This window comes from Eublepharis macularius, chromosome 4 (genome assembly GCF_028583425.1).
Source record: "Eublepharis macularius isolate TG4126 chromosome 4, MPM_Emac_v1.0, whole genome shotgun sequence".
Taxonomy (NCBI): domain Eukaryota; kingdom Metazoa; phylum Chordata; class Lepidosauria; order Squamata; family Eublepharidae; genus Eublepharis; species Eublepharis macularius.
In genome coordinates this window covers 175,300,536-175,328,092 of record NC_072793.1, presented here as the reverse complement: position 1 = coordinate 175,328,092, position 27,557 = coordinate 175,300,536, and the positions used below count along the sequence as shown (strand labels likewise).

The following is a 27,557-nucleotide window of genomic DNA, read 5'->3' as shown; positions in this document are numbered from 1 at the left end:
AAAGTGGGATGATGTCCATTTTTACTCCTTCCTCCCCTGAATAGATGTCCTGTGGCACCCATACTCAACAAACACCCCTCTTATTAGTTTCGTATGGGGAGCTAGCCTCCAACCCCCAATCATAAAAGAAGAACCTGTAGCTTTGAGAAACCAAGGTCTTTGGTGGTCATTGATAAGCAATCAATCTGATTGATCAGATTAAGATAGATTGTCTCATGATTGGGAAGGAGAGAAGGAAGCAGGAAAGGAGAGAGGCTATGGGGGCTTTTAGGGATGAGAAAAAGGAAATAGTGAGGGGAAAATGTGATGCACCCCCAAGTCCTTGCATGTCACCCTCTTGTAATAATTATTGATGGGGAGGAAAGCAGACTGGAATTTACAGTGCCAGCCTTAGCAGAGTTATATACTTCAGGGCACACAGGCTGATGTCTTCACACAGCTCTGAAGGGCCTGGCATCTGGGACCTCACAGAAATCCTTCACTCACAGGTTCATATCCTATATCCAAGTTAATAAATTCTTCACTAGTCTTCCGATTCCCTTCAGAACTCCTCATATTCCCCATCAGTGTCTTCTGATCTCTGATCATTCCACTGTCAACTTCCCTGTAACTGAGAAGCAGCAGAAATCAGACTCTCATTAATGGAGTTCTTCCTCCAAATTGCAATCCTCAAAATAGGTCCTGAAGTTAGCGGAGCCCAAAGCAGGCCATAGACTGGAAATCTTGTTGAACCTTTTTCTGAGTATGGTACATTTGCAACAAGACAAATATTATGTTTTTTCTTCATTCCTGCGGTTTGCCTTTTTTGTTAGCCTGTACCCCATTCCAGGTGTACCGAGAGCTGCCACCCTGGGTATGCCAAGAAGGCCCAGGAAGGGAAGCCATTTTGCTGCTATGACTGTGATCCATGTCCGGAGGGGACAATCTCCACACAGGAAGGTGGGTGACGCCAAAGGTATTACCTTAAAGACAAAAATTTTAGCAATGTAATCACCCCACTCCCGTTTCAAAAATGTTGTAGTCCTCCAGGAAGAAAATTGATTCATTTTAAATATGGTATTGGAGAAGATCGTTTTGGATTGTCTCATTGTAGGGTTTTCAAGGTAAAAGATTAGCAGAAGTGGTTTACCATTGCCTTCTTCTGCTTCATGGTACTAACTAGGGTTAGTTGAAGTGACACTGCCATTGTCTGTGAAATATCCTCCACCCTACTGCTCTGCCCAGTAGCTAACCTTCAAGAATTCCTCCACTCCCATCGACACTGGAACATTCAGTTCTCTTCCGCTGATGTGATTGTTGATTCCTGAAGACGGTGGATGCATTTTAGTCTGGTGTCTCAGCTTTCACCAATCAGCCACGAGTGACTCTTCCAGAAGTTTAGACTCTTGACCAAGCCTGTGCTCCTGACGGTGTTGCTCTCAGCTTCACTGACATACTCAACCCCCCTCACTGCATTAAGGTGTGTATCCAAGAGCAAGCAAATCTGAACAATCTGTTAAAGATAGGCTGTTTTAGAGGTCTTTCATTCATAGGGTCGTCATAGGTTGGAGACAACTTAACGCCACATAAAATACACATTGGAGGAGAATTTTTGAAGATACCCTGCACTACAAAAAAGACAAATAATTGTGTTCTAGATCAAAGAAATCCTGAACTCTTTCTAGAAGATAAAATGACTGTACTGAAGCTGTCATAATTTGGTCACACCATAAGAAGACACACAGAAAGACAATAATGCTAGGAAAACGTGAAGGCAGTAGTCAGTGCTTTATTTATATTTCTTTAAATGTGCTGGTACACATGACATCTTGGAGGCTTAAGTGGAGAGTAGTGGTGATGTTGCCTAGATGGGTCTCCTTGGGGGGATCAGCAACCAAGGAGAAGCTGTGAGTGGCTGGTAACAAGCAAGATCCTCGGTCAATATATACCAGATCCATTCCCCAAGGAAACTGACCAGAATGTTTTTTGTATTGTCGAAGGCTTTCACGGCTGGAGAACGATGGTTGTTGTGGGTTTTCCGGGCTGTATTGCCGTGGTCTTGGCGTTGTAGTTCCTGACGTTTCACCAGCAGCTGTGGCTGGCATCTTCAGAGGTGTAGCACCAAAAGACAGAGATCTCTCAGTGTCACAGTGTGGAAAAGATGTTGGTGTTGATGACCTGCCAACATCTTTTCCACACTGTGACACTGAGAGATCTCTGAGTTTTGGTGCTACACCTCTGAAGATGCCAGCCACAGCTGCTGGCGAAACGTCAGGAACTACAATGCCAAGACCACAGCAATACAGCCTGGAAAACCCACAACAACCATCAGAATGTTTTTTATTTAGAGGGGAAATTCACACACACAGCAAAAAAACAATGTAAATCACAAGCATACAAGAATCCTAGGAAAAGCAGTGAGGACATTGGATATAGATTATGGGATTTGGGTGATAGTTACCTTCAGAAGAGTGGAGAGGTTTGCAGAGGAAGGTGGTTCCAACAACCAGTGTCCTTTGTTAGCAAGACTCAAAGGAATCTGAGAGTATGGCACTTCGATCCAAGTAAGTGCGCACACTTTGGCTGGGGCAAAGCCTCATCAAATATGGGGCAAAATCGGCCCTGGGGCAAGAAGGTGACTTCAGCCCAATGAACAAAACCATTGTCTCCTGGGATAGACAAAGGGATTGCAGAGCCTTGATTGGCATCCCAAGGTATGACAATGGGAGCTGGGGAGATTTAGATTAATCGGCCTTGGTGCAAGACAATGAAACTACAGTTTTGATTAAGTGTCTCCGGGATTGGATAATGAACTTAAAGTTTAGATTAAGTTTTCCCAGGAAGAGTTTAAACTTACCAGAGGTGATTGGTGGCCCTTGATTTCTGGATAGGATTCAGTTTCAATCAATCTCGAATGGAGAAGGGAGGTGGGAAAGTCCAAGGGGTTTGTTAAGGAAAACCTCTCAAGCACCTCTTTTGTCAGGAAGGCGGCAAGGTCCCAAGGCAAGGAGAGTGAGAACCTGTCACACCTAATCACTCTGCGTTCCATTAACATTCCATTCACATTCTGGTCTCCCAACTGGGAGCCGGCAGCATTTTGCCCAGTTGAGCAGCTTGCTACTGCGCTTTAGTGAGAGGGCTTATGATTCTCATAATCATAAGGGCATCTTCTATTACAGAGAGCTATATGGACTGCTCACAGTGGTACTGCAGAAAGAGGTGCCAGTACCACATACAGGTGCATAACATGAGAAAAAATGGTCCAGCAGTAAGAAAAGATCCAAGATGAGCTGTGTTGACTCAATAAAGGAAGCCATGGCCTTCAATTTTCAAGACCTGAGCAAGGCTGATAATGATGGGACTTTTCAGAAGACATTAATTCACAATGTTGTTATAAGTCAGAAGCAACTGGATGGCTCTTAATATACATATTTTGCCACTCCTCCTCAGTGTAAATGGCAACTAATATGCTTCCCATAGGAGCTTCTGTTCCCTCACATGCTCAAAAACTATAGCAGGGCCTTTCAAAAGTAAGGCACAGGTATCAGCCAGTAGATGTTTTGTAAGGGGGGGGGCGTGCACACAATTCCATCTCTTTCTCATGAGGAGGAAAGTCTTTGCGCCAAGTTGTAGAAAGGCGTGACGTTTCAATCGTCATCGTTGTTAATGACATTAAAAGGAACTGTGCACATAGCCCCAATTCTGCATATTCTTGGGTCCGGACCTCTCTGAACAGAGTGTAAGAAGAGCCATTCTGAATCAGACCAAAGGTCAATATAATTCTTCACTTTCTCACAGGGCCAGCAAGAGAGCCCAAAGCAAATGGCATTCAGAGGAACAATATTTGTTAAGTGAATGGTATATCATCTGCAAAAATATCCTTTACTGAATATTTTAGTACACAGATTATTGTTAATGTAAGGCAGATATTCTTAATTATGAAGTCACTCCTCTTCTTTTCCAGATGCAGAGCATTGTGACAAATGCCCAGAAGACCAGCATCCAAACAAGGACCGAACTCGATGTGTCCCAAAGACCATAACCTTCCTCTCCTATGAAGAACCTTTGGGGATCAGCCTAGCTGTCTTTCCTCTGTTCTTGTCCCTAATTGCTGGCTTTGTTTTAGGACTTTTCATTAAATTCCTAGATACCCCCATAGTCAGAGCCAACAACCGGGATCTTACCTACATTCTTCTCATCTCCCTCCTGCTTTCCTTTCTCTCCTGCTTTCTCTTCATTGGCAAGCCAAGGAAGGTGACCTGCCTTCTCCGACAAACTGCCTTCAGTATCATCTTCTCAATTGCTGTCTCTTCTGTGTTGGCCAAAACCATCACTGTGGTGGTGGCTTTCATGGCCACCAAGCCAGGCAACAAGATGAAGAAATGGCTGGGGAAGAGTTTGGCCAACTTCATTGTTATTTCTTGTTCTGCTATACAAGTTGTCCTCTGTGCCCTCTGGCTGGGAATCTCTCCCCCCTTCCCAGAGACTGACATGAGCTCCCAACCTGGACAGATCACATTGCAATGCAATGAAGGCTCTGTCACCATGTTTTATGGTGCCCTGGTCTACATGGGCTTCCTGGCTGCCATCTCTTTCACGGTGGCTTTCCTGGCCAGGAAGCTGCCTGGAGCCTTCAATGAAGCTAAGCTGATCACCTTCAGCATGCTGGTGTTTTGCAGTGTTTGGGTGTCCTTTGTGCCCACCTACCTGAGCACGAAGGGGAAATACATGGTGGCCGTGCAGGTCTTCTCCATCTTGGCCTCCAGTGCTGGCTTAGTGGGCTGCATTTTCCTGCCCAAATGCTACATTATCATCATCAGGCCTGATCTTAATACCAAGGAGCATCTAATGAGAAAAGTGAACCAATTATATTGAATATAGAGAGTGTGTATCTTCTAACTCTCCTTGCATGATGTACATGCAACTCTAACTCTATAAGAAATTTTAAAATCTGTTCTGAAACAATAATTATCCCAATCCCTGAAAAGAACAATAAAAAGTATCCTGCTATCTATTATGCAATTTGTTTGCTGCCTGTTTTAGGGAAGTTGTATACCACCTAGTTTGGAATTGTAGCTTCTGTAGCTTGGAGAGCAGCTGCAATTCTGGGCAAAATCCTGTGATTTAGACTTAGGGATATGCACTCAAATATATCTAGTTCAAATATATACCCAAAAAATACCTTATTGTTATTTGGAGGAAACATTCGGGTATCTGGATGATATTTGGGAATCTTAGCAATACTGGTATCTTTATCCCAAATATTTCCAAAACCATTGGGAAATATCTGGGACCAGCATTTTAAAGATCCCAAGCATATATATATTTTTCCATTTTACAGGTTTCGTGGGCAATGGAAGGGGGGGAGGGAAGTTGCTCCCCCAAGGAAATGGGAATACACATTACGGGGAGCTCTAAATTTAGTTCCGGAGTCAACCAGTCTGGCCTGAAATGAATGCAGAAATAGTAGAAGCTGATAAAACCCAGTCTTTCTGACTGTTAAGATGCCAGAGGGCCTCCTCAAAGTTGAATAACCTTGGTAGCATATCTGGTGGCATTGCCATTGTTTTCAGAAACAATAGCATACCTTGCACTTTCCTTTGTCTTGTTCATGTGTAAATAGAGACTTGAAGTGTCTCTGGTGGGGGAAGGCTGGGGGTGGTGGTGATAGGGTTTCCCCCTCTGTACTGTGTCCCAAGGATGTTTTTTTTAAATAGGATATTTGCTAAGTATGTATAAACCAGAGGGATGGGAAAGACCTTCCTTCGCCTAAGACCTTGGGAGCTGTTCTGATGCAGGAAGGAATGGGCAGGCCAAGCTCAGCTTTCACAGTCAAGCCAAACTCATCTTCCTGCTTAGGGGGCGCATCTAACAAGCCATGGTCAGAGACAGCATGCTGGTCAAAATAGACCTTTGGTCCATTGAGCATTGCTGCTCTTCTGTTCTCTCTGGCTCATTTCAAACTCTTTCAATGATCAGGCAGATGTTTCAATCAAAAAGGGTTTTTCATTGAAAATAATAAAGATCAACACCACACAAAACACCCACAACATACACTCAGAGCTAATTAGAAAGCAGTGGTGAAACTTGGAAAGAGTTTGAGAGATTTCTAGTGACTTCTAGAAGAGGATGTTTGGGAGAGAGAGCATCGCGCAACCAGCATGTCAATGTAGAAAGCTCCAACAGAGGTTCAAGGATGGATGCTGGATCCCAGAGCATGAACACAACTATGGCAGAGGGGCAGTCCAATTATATTTATTTATTTATTTATTTATTCAATTTATATACCGCCCATCCCAGGGGCTCTGGGCGGTGAACAGTTAAAATTGATAAAAACAAAAACTAAAATCAATATACAAATAATAAAACAAATTAACAAGGTGCAGTGGTGGGGAGAACCTTCCCCACCCCAAAGGTGGGAGGCCGACATGGCCCGCCCCCTTCAATCACCAAACGCCTGGCGGAACAGCTCTGTCTTACAGGCCCGGCGGAATGATAATATGTCCCGCTGGGCCCGGGTTTCCATTGACAGAGCGTTCCACCAGGCTGGGGCCAGGACTGAAAAAGCCCTGGCCCTGGTTGAAGCAAGGCGGGCTTCCTTAGGGCCGGGGACCACAAGTAAATATTTATTCGCTGATCGGAGCGATCTCCGGGGAACGTACAGGGAGAGGCGGTCCCGAAGATATGCCGGTCCCAACCCACTCAGGGCTTTAAAGGTAAGAACCAACACTTTGAACCTGATTCGGAATTCAACCGGAAGCCAGTGCAGCTGGCGCAGGACAGGTGTGATGTGTGACTGGTAAGGTATACCAGTCAGGACCCGTGCCGCCGCATTCTGGACCAGTTGTAGTTTCTGGATCAGGCCCAGGGGTAGCCCAGCGTAGAGTGAGTTACAGTAATCTAGCCTGGAGGTGACCGTTGCATGGATCACTGTAGCCAGGTCCTGGGGCGTCAGGTAGGGGGCAAGTTGCCTGATCTGACGAAGATGGAAAAATGCAGACTTGGCAACCGCCGTGACCTGGGCCTCCATCGATAGGGAGGCATCCAGGAACACACCCAGACTCTTTACCACTGGCAAAGTTGCCAGTGGTGTCCCATCCAGGGCAGGGAGCTGGATCCCAACATCTGGCAGCCCCCGTCCCAGCTGCAGGACCTCCGTCTTCACTGGGTTCAATTTCAGCCTGCTCTGTTTCAACCATGCCGTCACAGCCTCCAAAGCTCTGGCCAGATTGTCTGGGGCCGTGTCTGGCCGGCCGTCCATCAACAGAAAAAGTTGGGTGTCATCCGCGTATTGATGACAACCCAGCCCAAACCTCCGCACCAACTGGGCGAGGGGGCGCATATAGATGTTAAATAACATTGGGGAGAGTATCGCCCCTTGGGGAACCCCGCACACCAAAGGGTGACGGGCCGATAGATCTCCCCCGAGCGCCACCCTCTGTCCCCGACCCTGGAGAAAGGAGACCAGCCACTGTAAGACTGTCCCCCTAATCCCCACGTCGGCAAGGCGGCTGGCCAACAAATCATAGTCAACCGTGTCAAACGCTGCTGTGAGATCAAGTAACACAAGCAGCGCTGACCCGCCTCGATCCAGTGGAACATACCCAGGAGCAAGATTGCATTTTCTGCTCCGAATCAATGACTTAATGGTTATTCTTAGGGCGGGACAAAGGATTGGGACACTATCTCTGGGGTGAGACAATGAACTGGGACAGTTTGATTAAGTCTTCCTGGGTGAAACTAAAGTTATCAGCTATGATCGACGTCCTGCAGAGTCTGGGTGGGTGAGGCTATCAGCACCCTGAGTCTCCTAAGAGTAGAAGGGTGGTTAACGGAAGATTTTTTTTTTAAAAAAATTATTTTCTAATTACTAACATCAAAACTACAAACAGAAAAAGGAAAAAGGAAACAAGGGGAGAGGGAAAAACAACATAAAAACACAAACTACAACTAAAAGTATTGAATTCCCTTCATAATACAATTATTTAAAGTTAAACTTTCTAATATGCTATTAGATTGGTAGATCTTATAAGATACAAACTACAGTCAGGATCAGATCTTCTTCCCCCCCCTGCATCTCGGTCTCAGTTCTCTTTGAACAGCTACAATAGCTGCGCTCACTCCCTCCTCCCCACTCCCCCTTCAGATTCTGGATCTTCTTCTTGCTCGAACTCTTGATGATTAAGCACAAAATCCTTCAGCTGTACTTCCGATATTATCTTGTAGGCTTGGTCTTTATATCTAAACCAGATGCCTTCCGGAAATAACCATTTGTATTTTATATCACGCTTTCTCAGAAGAGCTGCAAACCTTTTGTATTTGAATCTTCTTTTCCGAGCTAAAAATGGAACGTCCTTCAATATCTTAACCTTGTTGCCAAGAAAGTCCAAGTCCACGTTGGTCGAATTGTATAAAATGGTGTCCCGAGTCTTCTTAGATGAAAAATCAATAATAATCTCGCGAGACAGCTGACGCTTCATTGCATATTTTGAAGATGTCCGACGGACTTCCAGAATATCGCTTTTTAACTCTTCTTTAGTTGCCTTTGCGAATGACGCCAAAAGTTCCGACACCAAGTCCTTTAAATTTTCACTTTCCTCCTCCTTCACATTCTGTAAACGCAATACCGTCTGAGCACGATCCACTTGTAGTTCTATCAATTGATTCTCCAAAAGCTTTACTTCTTTGTTTGTAGCTCTCATGAGTGTTGCATTTTCACGAGCAGATTCCTCTGCCTCGAGCCCTACATCTTTAATGGTTTTCACTTCATTTTCAACTGAGCCAACCCTTTGTCCGATTTCATTTAGCTTATCAACAAAGGGCTTCATAGCTTCAACGACCGACCGTTTAACCACCTCTTCAAGAGTCTCTCCCTTCCCCTGCAACACAGTCGAAACCGATTTACCCACAGCAGGGCTCTGCTTTTTCGTTGCCATCTTGGGGGGGGGGGAGACCGCCAACTAAGTTCCAAAACTCAATGGGGAAGATATCCGAGCCTTCTTAAGCTTCAACTCCCACCAATCCTTCGCATACGCTTAGAGTAACAGAAGGGATCCGCTTACTTACAGGTTTTCACCTTAAATCTGCTTGTTGCCGTTCTCCATGGCCTGGAAGCACGCGATGTGCTGCGCAAGTCTGCCGGCCTCCATAGGAGCAGATGGGCTATTTACCCCCTGGATCGACTTCAGGGGGCTCTTCCTGCAGCACTCCGGACCCTGACCCCCTACCTGGGAGTCCTGGGGGTTAACCCTCGCAGGTCAACCACCCGGTCAGGCTGCTCGGCCGCTTCCTCCCGGACCTGCAGAGAGGAGCATCCGACATGGCTGGGAAAACAAAACCGAATCCTGGTTAACGGAAGATTGATAGGGTGTGTTGCAGTTATTAATTCAGGAGCTCTGGCAAGGCCCTTTTGTATCAGGATCATTAGCACAATTCCGGGGGAATGGGGGGCTGAGAGCTGGCCTCACCTGTCACCTCACAGGTGAACAGCAGTAGCAGTCTACCTGGCACTGAAAGTTCCCCAAGCAAGCTGAAGCTCCTGTTCTTCAAGATACATGGCTGCTGCCAGTTCCTCACACTCCCCCTCACGTACTAGGAAAGCATGCTATATGAAAGCATCTTAAAATATGCATTTGCTCTTTGTATGAATAGTGCATGTATATTTTCCAGCTTCAGTATATGTGAACATATACCATCAGTAATCTGGGGTTTCAGTTGTATGTACTGAAACTGGAAAATGTGTGTATTATGCTATTCATATAAAATGGTGAATGTGCTTATCAAGAGAATTGTGCACAGCATGCTATCCTGGTACATGAGTTAAGAGTCAAGGTTCTATAACAATGTAAACTCAAATATTCAATGTGGAAAGTGCAATGTGCTATAAATAAATACAATACAGGATAATTTCATCCGGTTAACATGACCGATTAAACAATGCAGAAATGACATAGTCATAACATACTTAAAGTAACAGATAATACGTAGTATACTCCCTAGTAATTCCTTTTACTAAAGTATCCTCTTGAACCATTTTATTATACTACAGCCCAGTAGCCCTCTTGAATATTTAGTTTTGCATACTTTATGGAAAGCCGGCTGCATGGGAGCCTTTCTGACCTCATGAGGCAGGCCACTCCATAAGGGGTTCTAACAAAAATGTTTTTCTCCAGCTGTGCCTGGAGCGGCAGAAAGTTGGAGGAGGTTGCAGAAACAATTTCCCCCTTATAATTATGAAAATAACAGTGATTTCTTGTTCTTTTCATCAAGAGGTTGTTTCAGAAACAAACTTCAAAAACAATGACATGATTCCCAGGATCAAAAGCAAAACACAATCGCTTCTTCTGGTGCACAAATGCCTCTTGGCGTTTATGCACCAGAACTTTGGGCAGGAATGAACTGTGTCAATGTTTGTGTCAATGTTAGTATCGGTTCTAATGCTGAAGTCTTCGCTGCTTTGATTTTTGAAGTGGGGTTTGGCTTCTTCTATCTAGCTGGGCCTGGATTTGAGGGGCAGCCACAAGGGAGGATTCTGTAGGGCCAGATCCAGAATGCTGTTGCTGGTTCTGGTAGCGGCAGTGGTGCTGCTTCCCAATGATGTCATCTGTGGGATGCTGAAAGCAAAATGCCCACTGAACTTAATCATGGATTTAAATGATCCATGGAACTTTTACAGGCCAGGAGACCTCCTCATTGGCGGGATCTTGTCTCTGAAGTCGGCTGCTCTGTATCCATTCACCTTTAAGAAGCCTCCCCTTACCGGAATTGAGTAGTAAGTAATTTGTGGTATCCCAGGGCTTATGAGCAGCAAAATATCATCTTGTATGCAGAAGGACGTATCTCAAATGTAACTTTTGATCTCTTCAACATTACCATTAGCTTAGGTTTTCCTAGCAGAACTTCAACAAATGGAAGGAAGGAAGGAAGGAAGGAAGGAAGGAAGGAAGGAAGGAAGGAAGGAAGGAAGGAAGGTAGACAGACAGACAGACAGACAGACAGATAGATTCAGGTAGGTAGCTTTATTGGTCTGCAGTAAAACAATGCAATTTAAGCACAGTACCACCTTGAAGACCAACAGAATTTCCAGGGTAGAAGTTTGACAGCCAGAGCTTTTTCCATCAGATAAAAGTAGGAATGGAGATCCCTGAGCCCTCATAAAGCAGGTGAGAAATGCTAAAGGAGAGGAAATACAGAAAATCAGACTTTGACGTGAGATTAAAATTCTATAAAGCCTGGGCAGCATATGGGAGTGTCTATTCGTCTGATTTTGTGAATGAACTCGAATCCAGAAGTTTAACATTTTAATCTTCCCTGGAAACTTCTCTGTTTGAGAACTGCCACTCTTAGGCCAGCAAAGGAATGCCCTGGAAGATTAAAATGTTCTCCCAATGGTTTTGAGTGTTGTGATTTTTTATTGTCAGATTTATGCCCATTCCTTATTTTGTATAAGGACTGACATGTTTGTCTGATGTCGACAGTGGAAGGGCATTGCTGACACTTGAGGGTGAATAGAATGTTGGAAGATGAACCAGTGAATGAACGTGAGATGTTACGGCTGGTGTTGTTGGGTCCGGTGATTTTTGTTTTAGAGTGAATATGGGGGGGAAGTTGGCATCTTGGTTTACAGAAATCCCTTACCTTAGAGCTTGTGTCCATGTTAGGAAGTGCTTTATTGGGAATGAGAAGCTGTTAAAGAAGAGGAGGTTGTCTATAAGCAAGAAACGGCTTGCCGAAGGCACACAAGTCAGTCCCTACATTGGACACACTATCAGTCTCTCTACAAAAAGAAAAAAAGGATCTCAATCTGTCCTTAAAAATCACAGTACTCAAAAACCAGTGGGAGAACATTTTAATCTCACAGGACATTCTCTTGCTAACCTAAGAGTAGAGATGGGCATGATCCAAAAAAAATAACGATCAAACTGGTTGTGGATCGGCGCCGGCGACGATCCCGATTTAACAACCCACACCGAACATCTCCCGTTCCCGATCCGTGGATTGTGGATTGTGGATCATGGAGGCAAAAGCAGAGGGGTGCCCTGCTGTTCCCAGCGATAAAGAAACAGTGGGTGATGCCGGCAGCATCTGTGTTTGTGTTTGGCCGTCTGTGTTTGGCCGTCAGAGCTGCCTATCAGGGTTCGCAGGGATGAGATTGGAGTGCTCATGGCTACAGAACACCCCCTTCCCCCTCCCTCCCCTGGGTGTCTTCTCCCAACTGGTGACTGCTTTGCTGCTCCGTGGTTGGAAGGAAGCCCTGCTGATCAAGGAAAGCTGGGCTTCCATTAGGGTTTCCAGGGCGACAGAAGGAGGGCAAACACAGCTCAGGGATTCCCCTGGCTCCGTTGCCAGAGGAATAGATTGCTGGCGCCTGAGTGTCTGGATCCCGGATCTGAGCCCGATCGCCCCAATCCAGGCCCCTCCCGATTGCTGGATCATTGGCCGTGGACGATAATGATCCGCCGGGTTATGATTTCATGATCGCCATTATCGTGGGGGGTTTTCGATCGTAATGCGGATCATGCCCATCTCTACCTAAGAGCAACAGTGTAAGTAATTTATGGTGATGATTTGAGTTTCATAGGCTCTCGGCACTCTTGTCCCTGGAAAATCATTGACATTTTAATATCTTCATTTTCTGTTTTGAGCAGCAAGACGCTGTGTTCTTCAGCCTTCAGAGGTTCCTTTTAAGATAAAAAAATGCAAAAGTCCTGGTGGCCTGTAGGGAGGTGGTGTTGGCAGGTTCTTGAGGACTGCATCAGGGAAATTGTAGGGAAACCTGCTACTGTGCATTATCTGCAGCTGCACCAGCAACTGACAAACCTTAAAATCCTATCTCCATGTGCAAACCAGCAGTGTCTTCACAATGGGAATTGTGAGAGGGCAGTTCGAGAACATCACAGCTCTCTTTCCCCTTTCACGAGTGTTGCTTCTTTTACATGGTCCTCTGGACACATCGATTTGAGCTGATATAGATTTTTGGAAACTGTGAATTCCCCTTTGCAGCACTGGAGGGTGTATCTCCCTGGAACAGTTTCTAGATAGCAGAAAGCTGCTTTCTTTGTACAAAGTTCTTCCTTTCAGCACAGGAAAGGACATAAAATGTGTACAGTTTTATGAATAGAATCCAGACATGTTTTCCCCTGGAAAAGAAGGGAGGGATTGGCTTGCCGATTTTAATGAATAGAAGATGAAAATGTATTTCCTTCCTTTGGCAGTGCTTCAAACACACAATATGCAATCATCTTGTCCTTCCTGCTTGCCATTCAGGAGATCAATCAGAATCCCAGGATCTTGCCCAACATAACTCTGGGCTACGACATCTACGATAACTATTTAAATGCAAGGCTGACTTATGATGGTGTGTTAGACCTGCTTTTCATGGGGAAAGAGAATATTCCAAACTACCAGTGTGGAGGTCAGAAGACCCTGTTGGCTGTACTTGACCGGGCTGAGTCTAAAATCCCCATCCATGTTTCCAGTGTGCTGGGCATCTACAAAATCCCACTGGTATGAAGGGGTTGGGTGTAATTCTAGTTTTCTTCAGGACAACTCTCTGAGCCTTTAATCTCTTTGCAAGTTCTTGCTGTTTTCTCATGCTCTTGGACTCCCTAAATTCTGGGCTTCTCCTGCAATGGAGCTGGAGATCAAATGCCCACCCCCTTCAGCCAGCTGGTATTAGGTGTGGAGCAGGTGGCAATGCTCATCCTGCACCTTAACCCAGCTGGTATTAGGAGAGAAGCAGGTGGCAATGCCCACCCCTGCCTTATCACAACTGGCATTAGGAGCAGAGCAGGTGGCAATGCCCACCCACCCCCAACTTAACCCAGCTGGTATTAGGAGCGGAGCAGGTGGCAATGCCCAACCCTGCCTTAACCCAGCTGGTATTTGGAGTGGAGAAGTTGGCAATGGCCACCCCCACCTTAACTCAGCTGGTATTAGGAGCGAAGCAGGTGCCAATACCCACCCCCCTTCATCCAGCTGGGATCAGAAGCAGACCAGGTGGCTATGCCTACTCTCTGCCTTAACTCAGCTGGTATTAGGATTGGAGCAGGGGGCCATGCCCACCCACCCATTCATCCAGCTGGGATCAAGAGCAGAGCATATGGCAATGCCCGCCCCCTTCACCCAGCTGAGATAAGGAGTGGAGCAGGTGCCATTGCCCACCCAGCGCCTTCACCTGGGTGGGATCAGGCACAGAGCAGGAGGCAATTCCCTTCTTCCCTTCACCCAGCCGGGATAAGAAGTGGAAGAAAAAGCCAAGAGGGGCAAAGCTGCCGGGTAAACTTGGGAGCAGGGAAAAGAAACCCACAGCACAGAATGATAATTGCAGGTACAGACACGTTGTTACAAAAGCAATAATAAATTTTATCTGCACAATAGTAATCAATCACTCGTCAGTATTTGAAACATAAACATGTTTTTACATGATAAGTAACAGAAAGCACAACCACAAACCGGAATGGAGAGGACCACCTTACCCAAAGTCAATAAAGTCCAAAATGAGGTTTCCCAATTTGAAAAACGATTGCATTTCTCTCTTCTCTTAGAGCTGCAATGGTCCGTCAGCAGAAGCACTCTGGAGCCCACTCCCCAGCCGGGAGGACCTGCAGACCAGATGCAATCAAAGGGGAAGGGGGGAAGCCGCTCCGCGCTCAACAGGAGGCACGCTGATTTCCTGTTTCGGGAATCTTTTTCAAGAGCGCATAATAATAATAGTTGTGCTATTCACCATCACTTGACTCTCCTCTTTTTCCATACGGACACCATATGGACACCAAGATTCTCGAAACAGAAAATCAGCGTGCGATCCAGCAGGGAACAAGTGGCAATGCTTGGAGCAGGCAGCAATGCCTCCCCCCCTTCACCCAGCTGTAATCAGGCGCAGAGCAGAAGGCAATGCCCATTTTCCCTTCACCTGGCAGGGATCAGGAGTGGAGCAGGTGGCAATACCTGCCCCCCTTTACCTGACCTGTATCAGGAGTGCAGCAGATAGCAAAGCCCACCCCCTTCAGTTGCTGAGATCTGGTGTGGAGCAGGTGGCAATGTCCACCCCCTTCCTTCACTGGCCAGGATCAGTGACAGAGGAGGAGGAAATGTCTGCCTGCCCTCTCTCTAGAGCCCGTTGTATTTTTTCCAACAATGGGCTTTGTTCCTAGTCTGAAATAATCTCAGATAATCGAGGTGTTGCTTTAAGGATGAACTGGCTTAAAATTTTTTGGAATATATATGTTGCAAGGTCTGACATTCAGTCATTATTGGGATAATGTGTTTACTCCGTGTTATTGTTTAGATTGACCTGGTAGAGGACCTGAAACAACCAGGGAGTTCCACCGGTAAAGAGGTACAACTTGCTAACACACAACCGGGGAATCAATACTCTATTATAACCAACTTTTAGTATTTAATGTTATCAAAGTGCCAAGTGCAAAATTGTGCAATAAATACATCAATTGATAAATAAATACATGCAATAAATACTATGTACAAAATCTGTCATCCACAATGTTGTCAATTTTTTAGCTCAAATGAGCAATGTCCACTGTACAAGAACCGGAGTGCTTGAAGATGCGTCAGGAACAGATTGCAATGAGAAATAGTCCACAATCCGAGAATGGAACCACATAACCAAATTGCATATTGCCGACGGGCTTGTGCGTGCAATTCTCAATTCCCGTTTCGTTCTATAACTTCTTCCTGGGCAATATTACATTAGATCATTAATCCTTGACGCTCCGATTCCCATAGCACCCGACTGGACATTCCAATTGCAAGGTCTGACATTCAGTCATTATTGGGATAATGTGTTTACTCCGTGTTATTGTTTAGATTGACCTGGTAGAGGACCTGGCACAGAGCCAATAGCCTGGAAGTCCGGGAAACTAAGATGTTTTTGTAAACTGTTATTGGTCAATAGGTCAGTTGATTTTCTTTCAGGGTCAAGAAGAAAGAGGAAGAATCCCCACTTGCAATTATCTTTGTTCTGAACGCGTGGTCAGCAAGATATAGGTCATAAGTTTTATTGTTTTGTAGCAATCCTGTGTACCATTTTCCTTTAGAAGAAAATGTTTTTAAAAGCAATGTGAGATTTTGACACTCTATTGATTCAAGATCCATTGCACTTCTAACTTTAAACTATTTCCCCCCCAACAAAAATGGGGACTCATTTTATATTTCAACTAATTTAATTGTTTTACTTCCTCTGAGTCTGATCTGACTGCATTCCCCCTGCTGTTTTGGCATCTGTACTCAAGGCAGGAAGTAAATGGGAACCAGGGGGCTGGAGGCATTCCTGAGCATAGATCTTTTCCTATTTTATAGGGCTTCATGAGGCACTCTAGATGACTCTAGCAAGCCCAGAGCTTCAGATTTCAGAAACAGAAGAGAAAACACCCCATGTTAAATTAAAAAGAGTCCAGTAGCACCTTTAAGACTAACCAACTTTATTGTAGCATAAGCTTTCGAGAATCACGGTTCTCTTCGTCAGATGCATGGAGGGCAAGAAGAAACTGGTCAGATATAGAGGAGGGGAGGGGAGGGAGGAGTAGATGCAAACCGCTCCTTCTGATATGGAGATCAGTTTGCTTCTGTAAAAGAAATCAGTTACCTTTGATAATGAGATAACCATTCATAGTCCCTATTCAGTCCCAGCTTGACAGAGTCAAATTTACATAAGAATTCCAATTCAGCAGCTTCCCATTGGATTTTGTTTTTGAAAGGTTTCTGTTGAACTACAGTGACCTTTAAGTCTTTGATGGAATGTCCTGGTAGATTGAAGTGTTCTCCCACTGGTTTCTGGATGTTGCCATTTCTAATGTCAGATTTGTGTCCATTTATTCTTTTGCGTAGAGGTTGGCTGGTTTGTCCAATGTACAGAGCAGATGGACATTGTTGGCACATGAGGGCATATATCACATTGGAGGATGAGCAGCTGTAAGAGCCAGAGACAGTGTAGTTGACACCATCGAGTACTGTAATCATATTTCCTGGGTAGATATGAGGGGAGAGTTGGCATCTGGGTCTGTTGCAGGGTCTGGTACCTGTGCTGGTGACTCTGCTAGCCGATTCATGATTGTAAGTGAGAAGTAGTTTAAGGTTGGGGGGCTGTCTGTAGGCAAGGAGAGGTCTTCCACCCAGGGCTTCTGAGAGAGAGGTATCATTTTCCAGGATGGGTTGTAGCTCACTGATGATATGTTGGATGGGTTTGAGCTGGGAACTATAGGTGACAACCAGTGGTGTTCTGTTGTTAGTTCCTTTAGGTTTGTCCTGGAGCAGGCTGTTTCTGGGTACTAGTCTGGACCTGTTAAATCAGGCACAGTGCCTGGGAGCATCCTACATGGATGGGTTCCTTCTGACCATCTCATCCTACAAAGATAGATCCATTTATCCTGGAAATCCTTGGAGAAGAAATGGTGTTATCCTAGAGTTTACTCTATTAGATTACAAGATTTAGATTTGAAACGTTTTTTATGGTAGTGTATTTCCCAAGTGGTGCTTTGTGAGCTGCCTTGGGTGCCCTTGTGTACAGAAGAGGTTACAAAAATAAACAAATAGATTTGGAAAGCTGCTCTGGTGAAAGCTTGATTCCGAATAATGGGCAGACTTGTCCAAATTCACATGGATGTGCAAAATGTAAGTCAATCACATATGCGCTCATTCCATGCTCCCAGTAATATACGAAATCATCCTCGCATTACATGGGCTTCCTTCCATCACAACAACTGGGATTTGGTTGCAATCTCTTCCTTTTCTTCCTAGGTCATTTATGGGCTCATTTCTCACGTTCTTCATGATCCAGCTCAGTTCCCTTTTCTCTATCAGATGGTTCCAAACCAGGAAAAACAATACTTGGGCATTCTCAAACTGCTCCTGCATTTCCAGTGGACATGGATCGGTCTCATTGCGCCAGATACTGAGAATGGAGAACAATTCATGAAAATCTTCCCCCCTCTGGCCAGCAAGGGTGGCATTTGTGTTGCCTTCTCTCTGAGCATCCAAGCAACAGCCCGTGAAGAACAGATAGCAAACACATTCCTGTCCTCTGCTGCATTTCACTTATGGAGAAAAGTCCATGTATTTGTTTATTTTGGGGAGCCACTGTTTTTTCCAATTATACCCTTCAGTATACACAGAGCAGCTGAAGAGCAGATCAAGCCCCCTGTGGGGAAAGTCTGGATCACAACAGCTTCATGGGACCTCACCATCTACTTTTCAACTATGGTCACATTTATTCATCACATGCAGGGATTTTTTTCTTTCTCCATGCAGAGAAACAAAAGGATAAATGTGGACATTAATATGGGAAGTAAAATGGTGGAGTTTGGTGTGAAATCATTTTACTGTTTCTATTCAAAGCCTTTGTTGTCTGTGAAAGGGCAAGTAAGATGCAGAGAGAGAGAAAATCTGGAGACCCTTTCCCAGGATTTGATAGAAACTATCCTGTCTATAGACATTTCCAACACTTTCGATACCATCTTCACTGTGGCACGGGCCATACATGCTGCGTACTCATCAAGATCCAAGCAGACATTAGCCAGGGAAAGGTTGGGCCTCCCAAGGGTGCAGCCGTGGCAGGTATTTCTTCTCCTTTTTACATAACTTGATGAATAGTAATGAATAATGTGCCATCAAGTTGCAACCAATTCATAGCAAATGGTTCCACAAGGTGTTGGAAGTAAGAGATGAGCACAGTTGTTTTTGCATTAGTTTCCCTTGCAGAGTAACCCCAGTCTTCCTTGGTGGTCTCCCATCCAAGTTCTGACCATTGCCTACCATGCGCAGATTCCAAGCTTTGAATAAAACAATAATTGTTGTTTAATGTATTATCGAAGGCTTTCACGGCCAGAGAATGATGGTTGTTGTGGATTTTCCGGGCTGTATAGCCATGGTCTTAGCATTGTAGTTCCTGATGTTTTGCCAGCAGCTGTGACTGGCATCTTCAGAGGTGTAGCACCAAAAGACAGAGATCTCTCAGTGTCACAGTGTGAAAAAGATGCACAGATTGCACAGGGAAGCCATTGAAATTCATAAGCATAAGCACAATTTCAACAGGAAAGAAGAGACTTTAAGAATGAATAGAGCATGGTTTCCAGTCCTGAAAAACACCAGGCTAACAAAAGACTTTATACCCGACAATAGCCCTGCAGAGAAGATTAGCATATCAAGCACCAATCCATATGCAAAAGAACCTCCTCAGGATACAGTGAAGCCTCCTTCCGTTAGCATTCCACACCCTGGGAAACTCTTACAGGATGACTCAGCCCAAACCCACCTTCCTGAATAGATATAAATGACCTGTCAACATCTTTTCCACACTGTGACACTGAGAGATCTCTGTCTTTTGGTGCTACACCTCTGAAGATGCCAGTCACAGCTGCTGGCGAAACGTCAGGAACTACAATGCCAAGACCACAGCTATACAGCCTGGAAAATCCACAACAACCAACAATTGTTGTTTAGTTATATCTTCATGCATTGTGATGTTGATACAGTCTCAGAAGTTGCTGTGTTGCCTATGACAGAACACTTTCCCCCTAAAAACTGCTATGATTACTTCAAAGGATGCTTCCCTTTCTCCAGTAGCCACCTTCATGCAGAGTTCCCCTCTTATCAGCAGTAAAGCATTTGTTCATTTTTGGGAAACCAGCATGTGCAAGCATTCATGCGTATACTGGCAACCAAAGAATCCAATTGCTCACTTTGGCTCAGGATGTTTCAGCCACAAAAACACCACAGGGGAGAAGACAGGCTGTTCTGCCACACAGAGCTTTTTATGATCCACACAGTCAAAGCTTTGCTGTAATCTATAAAGCAGAGGTTGATTTTCTTCTGAAATTCTCTGGTATATTCCATTAGCCACCGTAAATTTGCAGTGTGATTTCTAGTGCCTCCTCTTTTTCTGAATCCAGCTTGAACATCTGGCATATATGCTAAGGGACTTTGTTGTAGAATTTTGATCATCACTTTTCTTGTGTGAGAAATTAATTCTTGTTTAGATTCTAACTAAGATTTTGATGGACTCAGTTTCTGTAACAAGGAACTAGCAGGTATAATACAGCCACAAGTCCCTAGGGTGAACTTGTATAGTTTCTAAAATGTACTTTGACACTGAGAGCTATGCTTACCAAGTGCCCATTATCAGGAGAACCCCTGGCACTATGTTTGCAATTCCACCACTGCTGATGTTCACTGCAGGAGAAAAGGGGTGGGGAGTGCAGTCTTACCCAGAAGTGGTATAACTTTGGGATTACACTCTACGAATCCACCAATCTTGATGGAGTTTACCATAAAGATATGGGAGGATTCCTAGAGTATCTTTTGGAAGTGATGTCACTTTTGTGTTAGACATAAACCCACTCCCCTCAGCCCCACTCCATAAGTTTGGTTGTAGGCACAGGTCTGCGAGCTCTAATTGAAGCTGCGTTTTTAGTCCTAATCTAAAACACTGTAACAGAAAGGAAAACCTGCAGGATTTATGTCACTCTAAATGGGCAAAACTTTGAGAACTACTGAGAATCTGGATGCGGCCCGGATAACGAGCCATAGGAGAACCTAACTGTCCACTCCAGTAATCTTTGGTTGCCTTGGGGACCCGATTTTGGTGGAATATTATAAATAAATACATAATAAAAAAGATTAGAGCTCCTATTGACTGGGTTGAGCTATTTACCCTTGGCTCCTAGTTTTTTAATGTCTGACTTATCACTTCCATTCTAGCTCCACACTTTCCTAAGGAAGGTCCCTCTTTATAACACTTCCGTGGGTGAAGCATATTGGGACGAGAATGGGGATATCTCAGTGGATTATGATATCATGAAATGGATGGGATTCCCCAATGAGTCTGTTGTTGGAGTGAAAGTGGGGAGTGTAGAGAGACAGGCATCCCCAGACCTCAAACTCACCATTGAGAAGGATGACATTCTGTTCCCTGAGATATTAACCCAGGTTGGGAAATACAGATTTTTTTTAATTCCATTTATCATTTGTTAAGATTTAATAATCTGTTGGTTACTGTATGTGAAAACAGAACTGAATGGAAAGATTGATTTTATACACCATCTTCTCTATAAATAAGATTAATGCCAACTCCTGATTCTTACTCATGCAATTGAGAAACTCATAAAACAGGGAATATTAATGGAGTAATAAGAGATAACAGAGTAGCAGATTTTAACTTTAATCTGTTGTTTAGGACACAATAGGCCTGAGAGGCTTGTTTTAGCTTTTTGTACAAATCTGCAAATGTGCCTCAGCCTTCAGAAAAATAATTTACGAATCCAGGGCTTTATGACCAATATAAATCCAAGAACAAATGGAACAGAGTTTCCAACAATTATTCTTTTAGTAAGGTGTGAGACAAACAAGTAGGATAAAAACAGTCTCAGAATGTATCAAAAATAGTATAATGGAGTACCAACTCTCTATGACAGTCAAGAGAATCAACAACAATCAAATACAATCATAATATGACGAGCACATTCCCATTGAAAAGTGTGCTGTATCCAGCTCTACCAGAATGCCGTTTGGGGCTACTTCTTTCATAGTCCTGAATTTTTTTCCTGTTTGTGCCCATGTCTACTTCTCACTAACAACCGTGAATCAGCTAGCAGAATCACCAACCAGGTACCAGACCCTGCAACAGACCCAGATGCCAACTCTCCCCTCATATCTACCCAGGAAATATGATTACAGTACTCAATGGTGTCAACTACACTGTCTCTGGCTCTTACAGCTGCTCATCCTCCAACGTGATATATGCCCTCATGTGCCAACAATGTCTATCTGCTCTGTACATTGGACAAACCAGCCAACCTCTTTGCAAAGGAGTAAATGGACACAAATCTGACATTAAAAATGGCAACATCCATAAACCTGTGGGAGAACACTTCAACCTACTAGGACATTCCATCAAGGACTTAAAGGTCACCATAGTTCAAGAGAAACCTTTCAAAAACAAACTTCAACGGGAAGCAGCTGAATTGGAATACATATGTAAATTTGACTCAGTCAGACTTGGATTGAATAGGGACTATGAATGGTTATCTCATTATCAGAAGTAACTGATTTCATTAACAGAAGCAAACTGATCTCATTATCAGAAGCAAATTGCTTTGCATCTACTCCCCCCTCCCCTCCTATATATATATATATATATATATATATATATCTGGCCAGTTCCTTCTCACCCTCCATACATCTGACAAAGAGAACTGTGGTTCACAAAAGCTTGTGCTACAGTAAAGTTGGTTAATCTTAAAGGTGCTACTGGACTCTTTACTATTTTGCTACTACAGACTAACACGGCTAACGCCTCTGGATCCCTGTCTGGTCAGTAGAGCGTACAGTACAAGTTGGATCTCAAATGTACAAAAATAGGTCGATTCTAATAACTGTGCCTGCTGGATGAGATGATTCCCTGAAGTCAAGGCCTGATGTCAGTAGTCAGCAGGCGACAGACTATTCAGCAGGCCACAGAATAGAAGTCCTGTTGAGCCTTTTCCAAGTATGGCACATTTGGAACAACAAAATTACTAACCTATTGTTTCTCAACTTCTCTTGCTGGTTAGCCTGTGCCCCGTTCCAGGTGTACCGAGAGCTGCCAGCCAGGATATGCCAAGAAGGCTCAGGAAGGGAAGCCATTTTGCTGCTATGACTGTGATCCATGCCCAGAAGGGACAATCTCCACACTGGAAGGTGGGTGATGCTAAAGGTATTGCCTTAAAGGCAAAAAAGGGTTATGAGGCAAGATGCAAGCCATTTCTTCCACCCTCCACTTTCCTGTCTATCATTACAACTACAAATGTGGATTTTGAACATTTGTGTGATGTTTTCAAATCTGTGGCTGTTGACTTAAATGTTTATTGTGATGGTTGTTGTGGGTTTTCCGGGCTGTATTGCCGTGGTCTTGGCATTGTAGTTCCTGACGTTTCGCCAGCAGCTGTGGCTGGCATCTTCAGAGGTGTAGCACCAAAAGACAGAGATCTCTCAGTGTCACAGTGTGGAAAAGATGTTGGCAGGTCATTTATATCTACTCAGGAGGGGTGGGGTTGAGCTGAGTCATCCTGTAAGAGTTTCCCAGGGTGTGGAATGCTAATGGCGGGAGGCTTCACTGTATCCTGAGGAGGTTCTTTTGCATATGGATTGGTGCTTGATGTGCTAATCTTCTCTGCCAGGCTATTGCCAGGTATAGAGTGTTTTGTTAGCCTGGTGTTTTTCAGAACTGGAAACCATGCTCTGTTCGTTCTTAAGGTTTCTTCTTTCCTGTTGAAGTTTTGCTTATGCTTGTGAATTTCAATGGCTTCCCTGTGCAGTCTGACAAAGTAGTTGGAAGTGTTGTCCAGTATTTTGGTGTCCTAGAATAAGATACTGTGCCCTGTTTGAGTTAGGCTATGTTCAGCCACTGCTGATTTTTCAGGTTGTCCAAGTCTGCAGTGTCTTTCATGTTCTTTTATTCTTGTCTGGATGCTACGCTTTGTGGTCCCGATATAAACTTGTCCACAGCTGCAGGATATATGGTATACTCCTGCAGAGGTGAGGGGGTCTCTACTGAAGATGCCAGCCACAGCTGCTGGCGAAACGTCAGGAACTACAATGCCAAGACCACGACAATACAGCCCGGAAAACCCACAACAACCATCGTTCTCCGGCCGTGAAAGCCTTCGACAATGTTTATTGTGACTTGATATTTTCCCAGAGGGCATTGCTGAGTTGGATTTGAAATTAGTTAGTTTTATGTCATTTTTATGATTTACACAGCAGTTCTTTTCAATGGAGAAGGAGAAGAAAGACAAATTCTGGGGCAGCTGTTTTTGCATAAAAAAGCACCAAAATCACACTGAATAGAGGTGTCCATCTAAACCAGCATACAAAAACAAGGGGATCATTGTTATCAGATGCTGAAATAGGTTAGTGTTGGTTGCACACTTTCATCATTTCACTGACTCTTATGGTGGGAAACTGCAAGTTAGCAGTAGAAGGCATCTTCCTCTAGCTTAGATGGAAGCACCCTGTTCCTCCAAAGGCAGCCTTGTGAAAGTTCTGTATCTTTTACATCTCAGCTTGATGATTGCTATGTCATGTTCTGTGGGTTGTCCTCTCATATTCACTGAGCAGCAGATGGAGAGTATGTGTTTTCAGTTTTGTTGCCCCAGTTGTGGACTTCCACTGGGTGGCCACTTAGCAGAAGACCTGGGCACCAGGTAAAGTAAGTTTTATTCTCCCAAACTTTTAATGTCTGAACCATGTTCCAGATTTTTTTTCCCCTGGGTTTGAAGTGTTGGTTGTTATTTGTGTTATGGTGGTTTTATTGTTTGTAATATCTTCTATGTTTGCTAACACTATAAATCCCTTATGACTATCTGTCTTTAGTGGTAGATACTTTTCTACTTGCCAGACATCAGGGGTAGTCTTCCTCCTTGAAGGAAGTTGTATGTAGGGAATACTGTCCACCCTATCCATGTCCGTATCATGGAACACATGTCAAGAATCAGAAATCGATCCCTTGAAGCACCTCTGGTGGATCACTTTTTGAATTGTCACCAGAGAAATGATGAATTTCAGTTTACAGTCATACATGTTGCATCTAAGGATTCTCCATATAAGGTCTAACAGAAACTGCTACAGAAAGAAACAAATTAGAAAGTCTGAAACCTCAGGGTCTGAACAGTGAATTAAACCTGACATGTTTTTGGTAGAACTGATTGTAACCCTGTTAGCTGATGTACTTTTGGACAGTATACCTTTAACTTTCTAAGTATCTGTACCTTTAACCTGAGAGTCGTATGAGCATCAGCACACTGCTTAAATAATCTTTCACTGGGTGGGGCTGTTGTGCATAGCCAAGACCTGAGGTGCCCCAATATCTGCACTGGAGACACTTTAGCCTTTGTATTTGGTGAGTTTATTGAAATCAAATTTGGGAACTGTGTATGGCTTGATAAGTACATTTTTTTAAGGTTAAATTTTTATTGCAGATTAGTTTGTGGTGGACCGGGTGTTGGCCCCTGAAGAAGTAGATGGATGAAACAAGTTCAATAACAGCTAGCCTCTTGTTGGGCTCACAGGGAGTTTTATACCCCATTATGGTTCCATCGGTAAAAGAAAAAGGGATTAGATACTGTTGCCTACATTTCTTACCTGACAGCTACAGTGCTGTGTCCAGAGCTCCCATCTTTCATGCACCTGCAAAAAAACGACAAATCAGGAGAATTTATTATACTGAACATAACTTGGATTAATATTAACTGTACAACTTCAGCTGACAATCATGATATAGGGCTTTTGTAACTGTTTGATATATTTGCATTGATTTGTGATTGATTACTGAGTATTATGTGAATGGATATCTGTAAGATTTTTAAAGTATTTTTAGTATGTATATACGCACATAATCACTTTGCACTTTAAAAATTAAAAAAAACTTTATATGCAAAAATTTTTAAATTTGTAGTTATATCATACAGATTGGTTTTTTTCACTTTCATTGGTACTTTGATCCCCATGGTTGTGGGTTTCTACCTTCAGTAATCATTCTATTACCAGGGTAGCCTTTTTTACCTGGGTAGAAAAAAAGGTCTGGCAGTAGGAAGAGATCTGACATGTGATAGCTGACTCAATAAAGGAAGCCATGGCCTTCAGTTTGCAATACCTGAGCAAGGCTGGTAATTATAGGACATTTCAGAAGGCATTAATTCACAGGGTTGACATAAGTCTGAAGTGACTGGCTGGCACTTATAACAGTTTGCCACTCCTCCCTAATGTAAATGGCAACTCAGATGCTTCCCATAGGAGCTTCTCTCCCCTCACAGGCTCAAAATGATAGCAAGACCCTTCAAAAGCAAGGTTCAGATTTCAGACACTAGCTGTTCTGCAGAGGGGGGCACAATTCCATCTCGTTCTCATGAGGAGGAAAGTTTCTGCCCTAAATTGTAGAAAGGTAAGAAGGTTCAGTTGTCATCATTGTCAATGGCACAAGAAGGAACTGTGCACATAGCTCCAATTCTGCATATTCTAACCTCTCTGAACAGAATGCCAGAGAGCCATTCTGTATCAGACCAAAGTTCCACATAGTTTCTCACAGCGGCCAGACAGAGAGCCCAAACCAAATGGCATTCAGAGGAACAATATTTTTTAAGTGAATGATATATTATCCGCAAAAATTTCCTTTATTGAATATTTTAGAACACAGATTTATTGTCAATGTCAATCCTAATACTGCAGTCACTCCTATTCTTTTCCAGATGCAGAACGCTGTGACAAATGCCCAAAAGACCAGCATCCAAACAAGGACAGAACTCGATGCGTCCCAAAGACCATAACCTTCCTCTCCTATGAAGAACCTTTGGGGATCAGCCTAGCTGTCTTTCCTCTGTTCTTGTCCCTAATCACTTGTTCTGTTTTAGGACTTTTCATTAAATTCCTAGATACCCCCATAGTCAAAGCCAACAACAGGGGTCTTAGCTATATTCTTCTCACCTCCCTTCTGCTTTCCTTTCTCTCCTGCTTTCTCTTCATTGGCCAGCCAAGGAAGGTGACCTGCCTTCTCCGACAAACTGCCTTCAGCATCATCTTCTCAGTTGCCATCTCTTCTGTGTTGGCCAAAACGATCACTGTGGTGGTGGCCTTCATGGCCACCAAACCAGGGAACAGGATGAAGAAATGGCTGGGGAAGCGTTTGGCCAACTTCATTGTTATTTCTTGTCCCACTATTCAAGTTGTCCTCTGTGCCCTCTGGCTGGGAATCTCTCCCCCCTTCCCAGAGTCTGACATGAGCTCCCAACCTGGACAGATCACATTGCAATGCAACGAAGGGTCTGTCATCATGTTTTATGGTGCCCTGGGATATATGGGCTTCCTGGCTGCCATCTCTTTCACAGTGGCTTTCCTGGCCAGGAAGCTGCCTGGAGCCTTCAATGAAGCTAAGCTGATCACCTTCAGCATGCTGGTCTTTTGCAGTGTCTGGGTGTCCTTTGTGCCCACCTACCTGAGCACAATGGGGAAATACATGGTGGCCGTGCAGGTCTTCTCCATCTTGGCCTCCAGTGCTGGCTTGCTGGGCTGCATCTTCCTTCCCAAATGCTACATTATCATCATCAGGCCTGATCTTAATAACAAAGAGCATCTAATGAGAAAAGTGAACTGTTTAAACTGAATGCAAGAGTGGGGGACTACTTGCTATCCATGCGTGATAATCAAACAACTTATAACTCAAGTAGAAATTTTTAAAATGTGACCTGAAACAATAATTATCGCAATCCCCAATGACGATAAAAAGTGTCCTGCTGTCTCTCACCCATTTTTTTTTGCTGTCTGTTATAGGGAACTTGTATGCCATCTATTTTACAGGTTTCCTGGGCCACAGGAGGGAGGGGGGAGGGAAGTTGCTCTCCTAGGGAAATAGCATTTTACATTATAGGGAGCTCTAAATTTAGTGGCTGAGTCAACCAGTCTGGCTTGCAGTGGATACAGAAATGGTGGGAGCTGATAAAACCTAGTTTTTCTGACTGTTAGGATTCCAGGGACCTCCTCAAAGTCATATGACCTTGGTAGCATATCTGGTGGAGTCACCATTGCCTCTAGGGATG

General features: G+C 44.0%; 1 protein-coding gene across 1 annotated transcript; it reads left to right on the top strand.

Annotated features, from left to right (window-relative positions):
• Nucleotides 1–10,529: 10,529 nt before the first annotated feature.
• LOC129327895 (vomeronasal type-2 receptor 26-like) lies at nt 10,530–27,124 on the top strand. Its single transcript, XM_054976643.1, has 7 exons — nt 10,530–10,750; nt 13,194–13,485; nt 15,269–15,319; nt 18,244–18,354; nt 20,692–20,919; nt 22,542–22,668; nt 26,214–27,124. The coding sequence occupies exons 1-7, from the start codon at nt 10,530–10,532 to the stop codon at nt 27,122–27,124; spliced, it is 1,941 nt and encodes a 646-aa protein (XP_054832618.1).
• The last annotated feature ends 433 nt before the right edge of the window (nt 27,125–27,557 follow it).

What these genes read in the sequence shown, in the direction of transcription:
- LOC129327895 (XM_054976643.1), top strand. Translation starts at nt 10,530, where the DNA reads ATGCTGTTGCTGGTTCTGGTAGCGGCAGTGGTGCTGCTTCCCAATGAT. An exon ending in CCCCTTACCGGAATTGAGTA is followed by an intron (nt 10,751 to 13,193) that starts GTAAGTAATTTG and finishes TTCCTTTGGCAG; the next exon opens with TGCTTCAAACACACAATATG. An exon ending in GACAATCTCCACACTGGAAG is followed by an intron (nt 22,669 to 26,213) that starts GTGGGTGATGCT and finishes ATTCTTTTCCAG; the next exon opens with ATGCAGAACGCTGTGACAAA.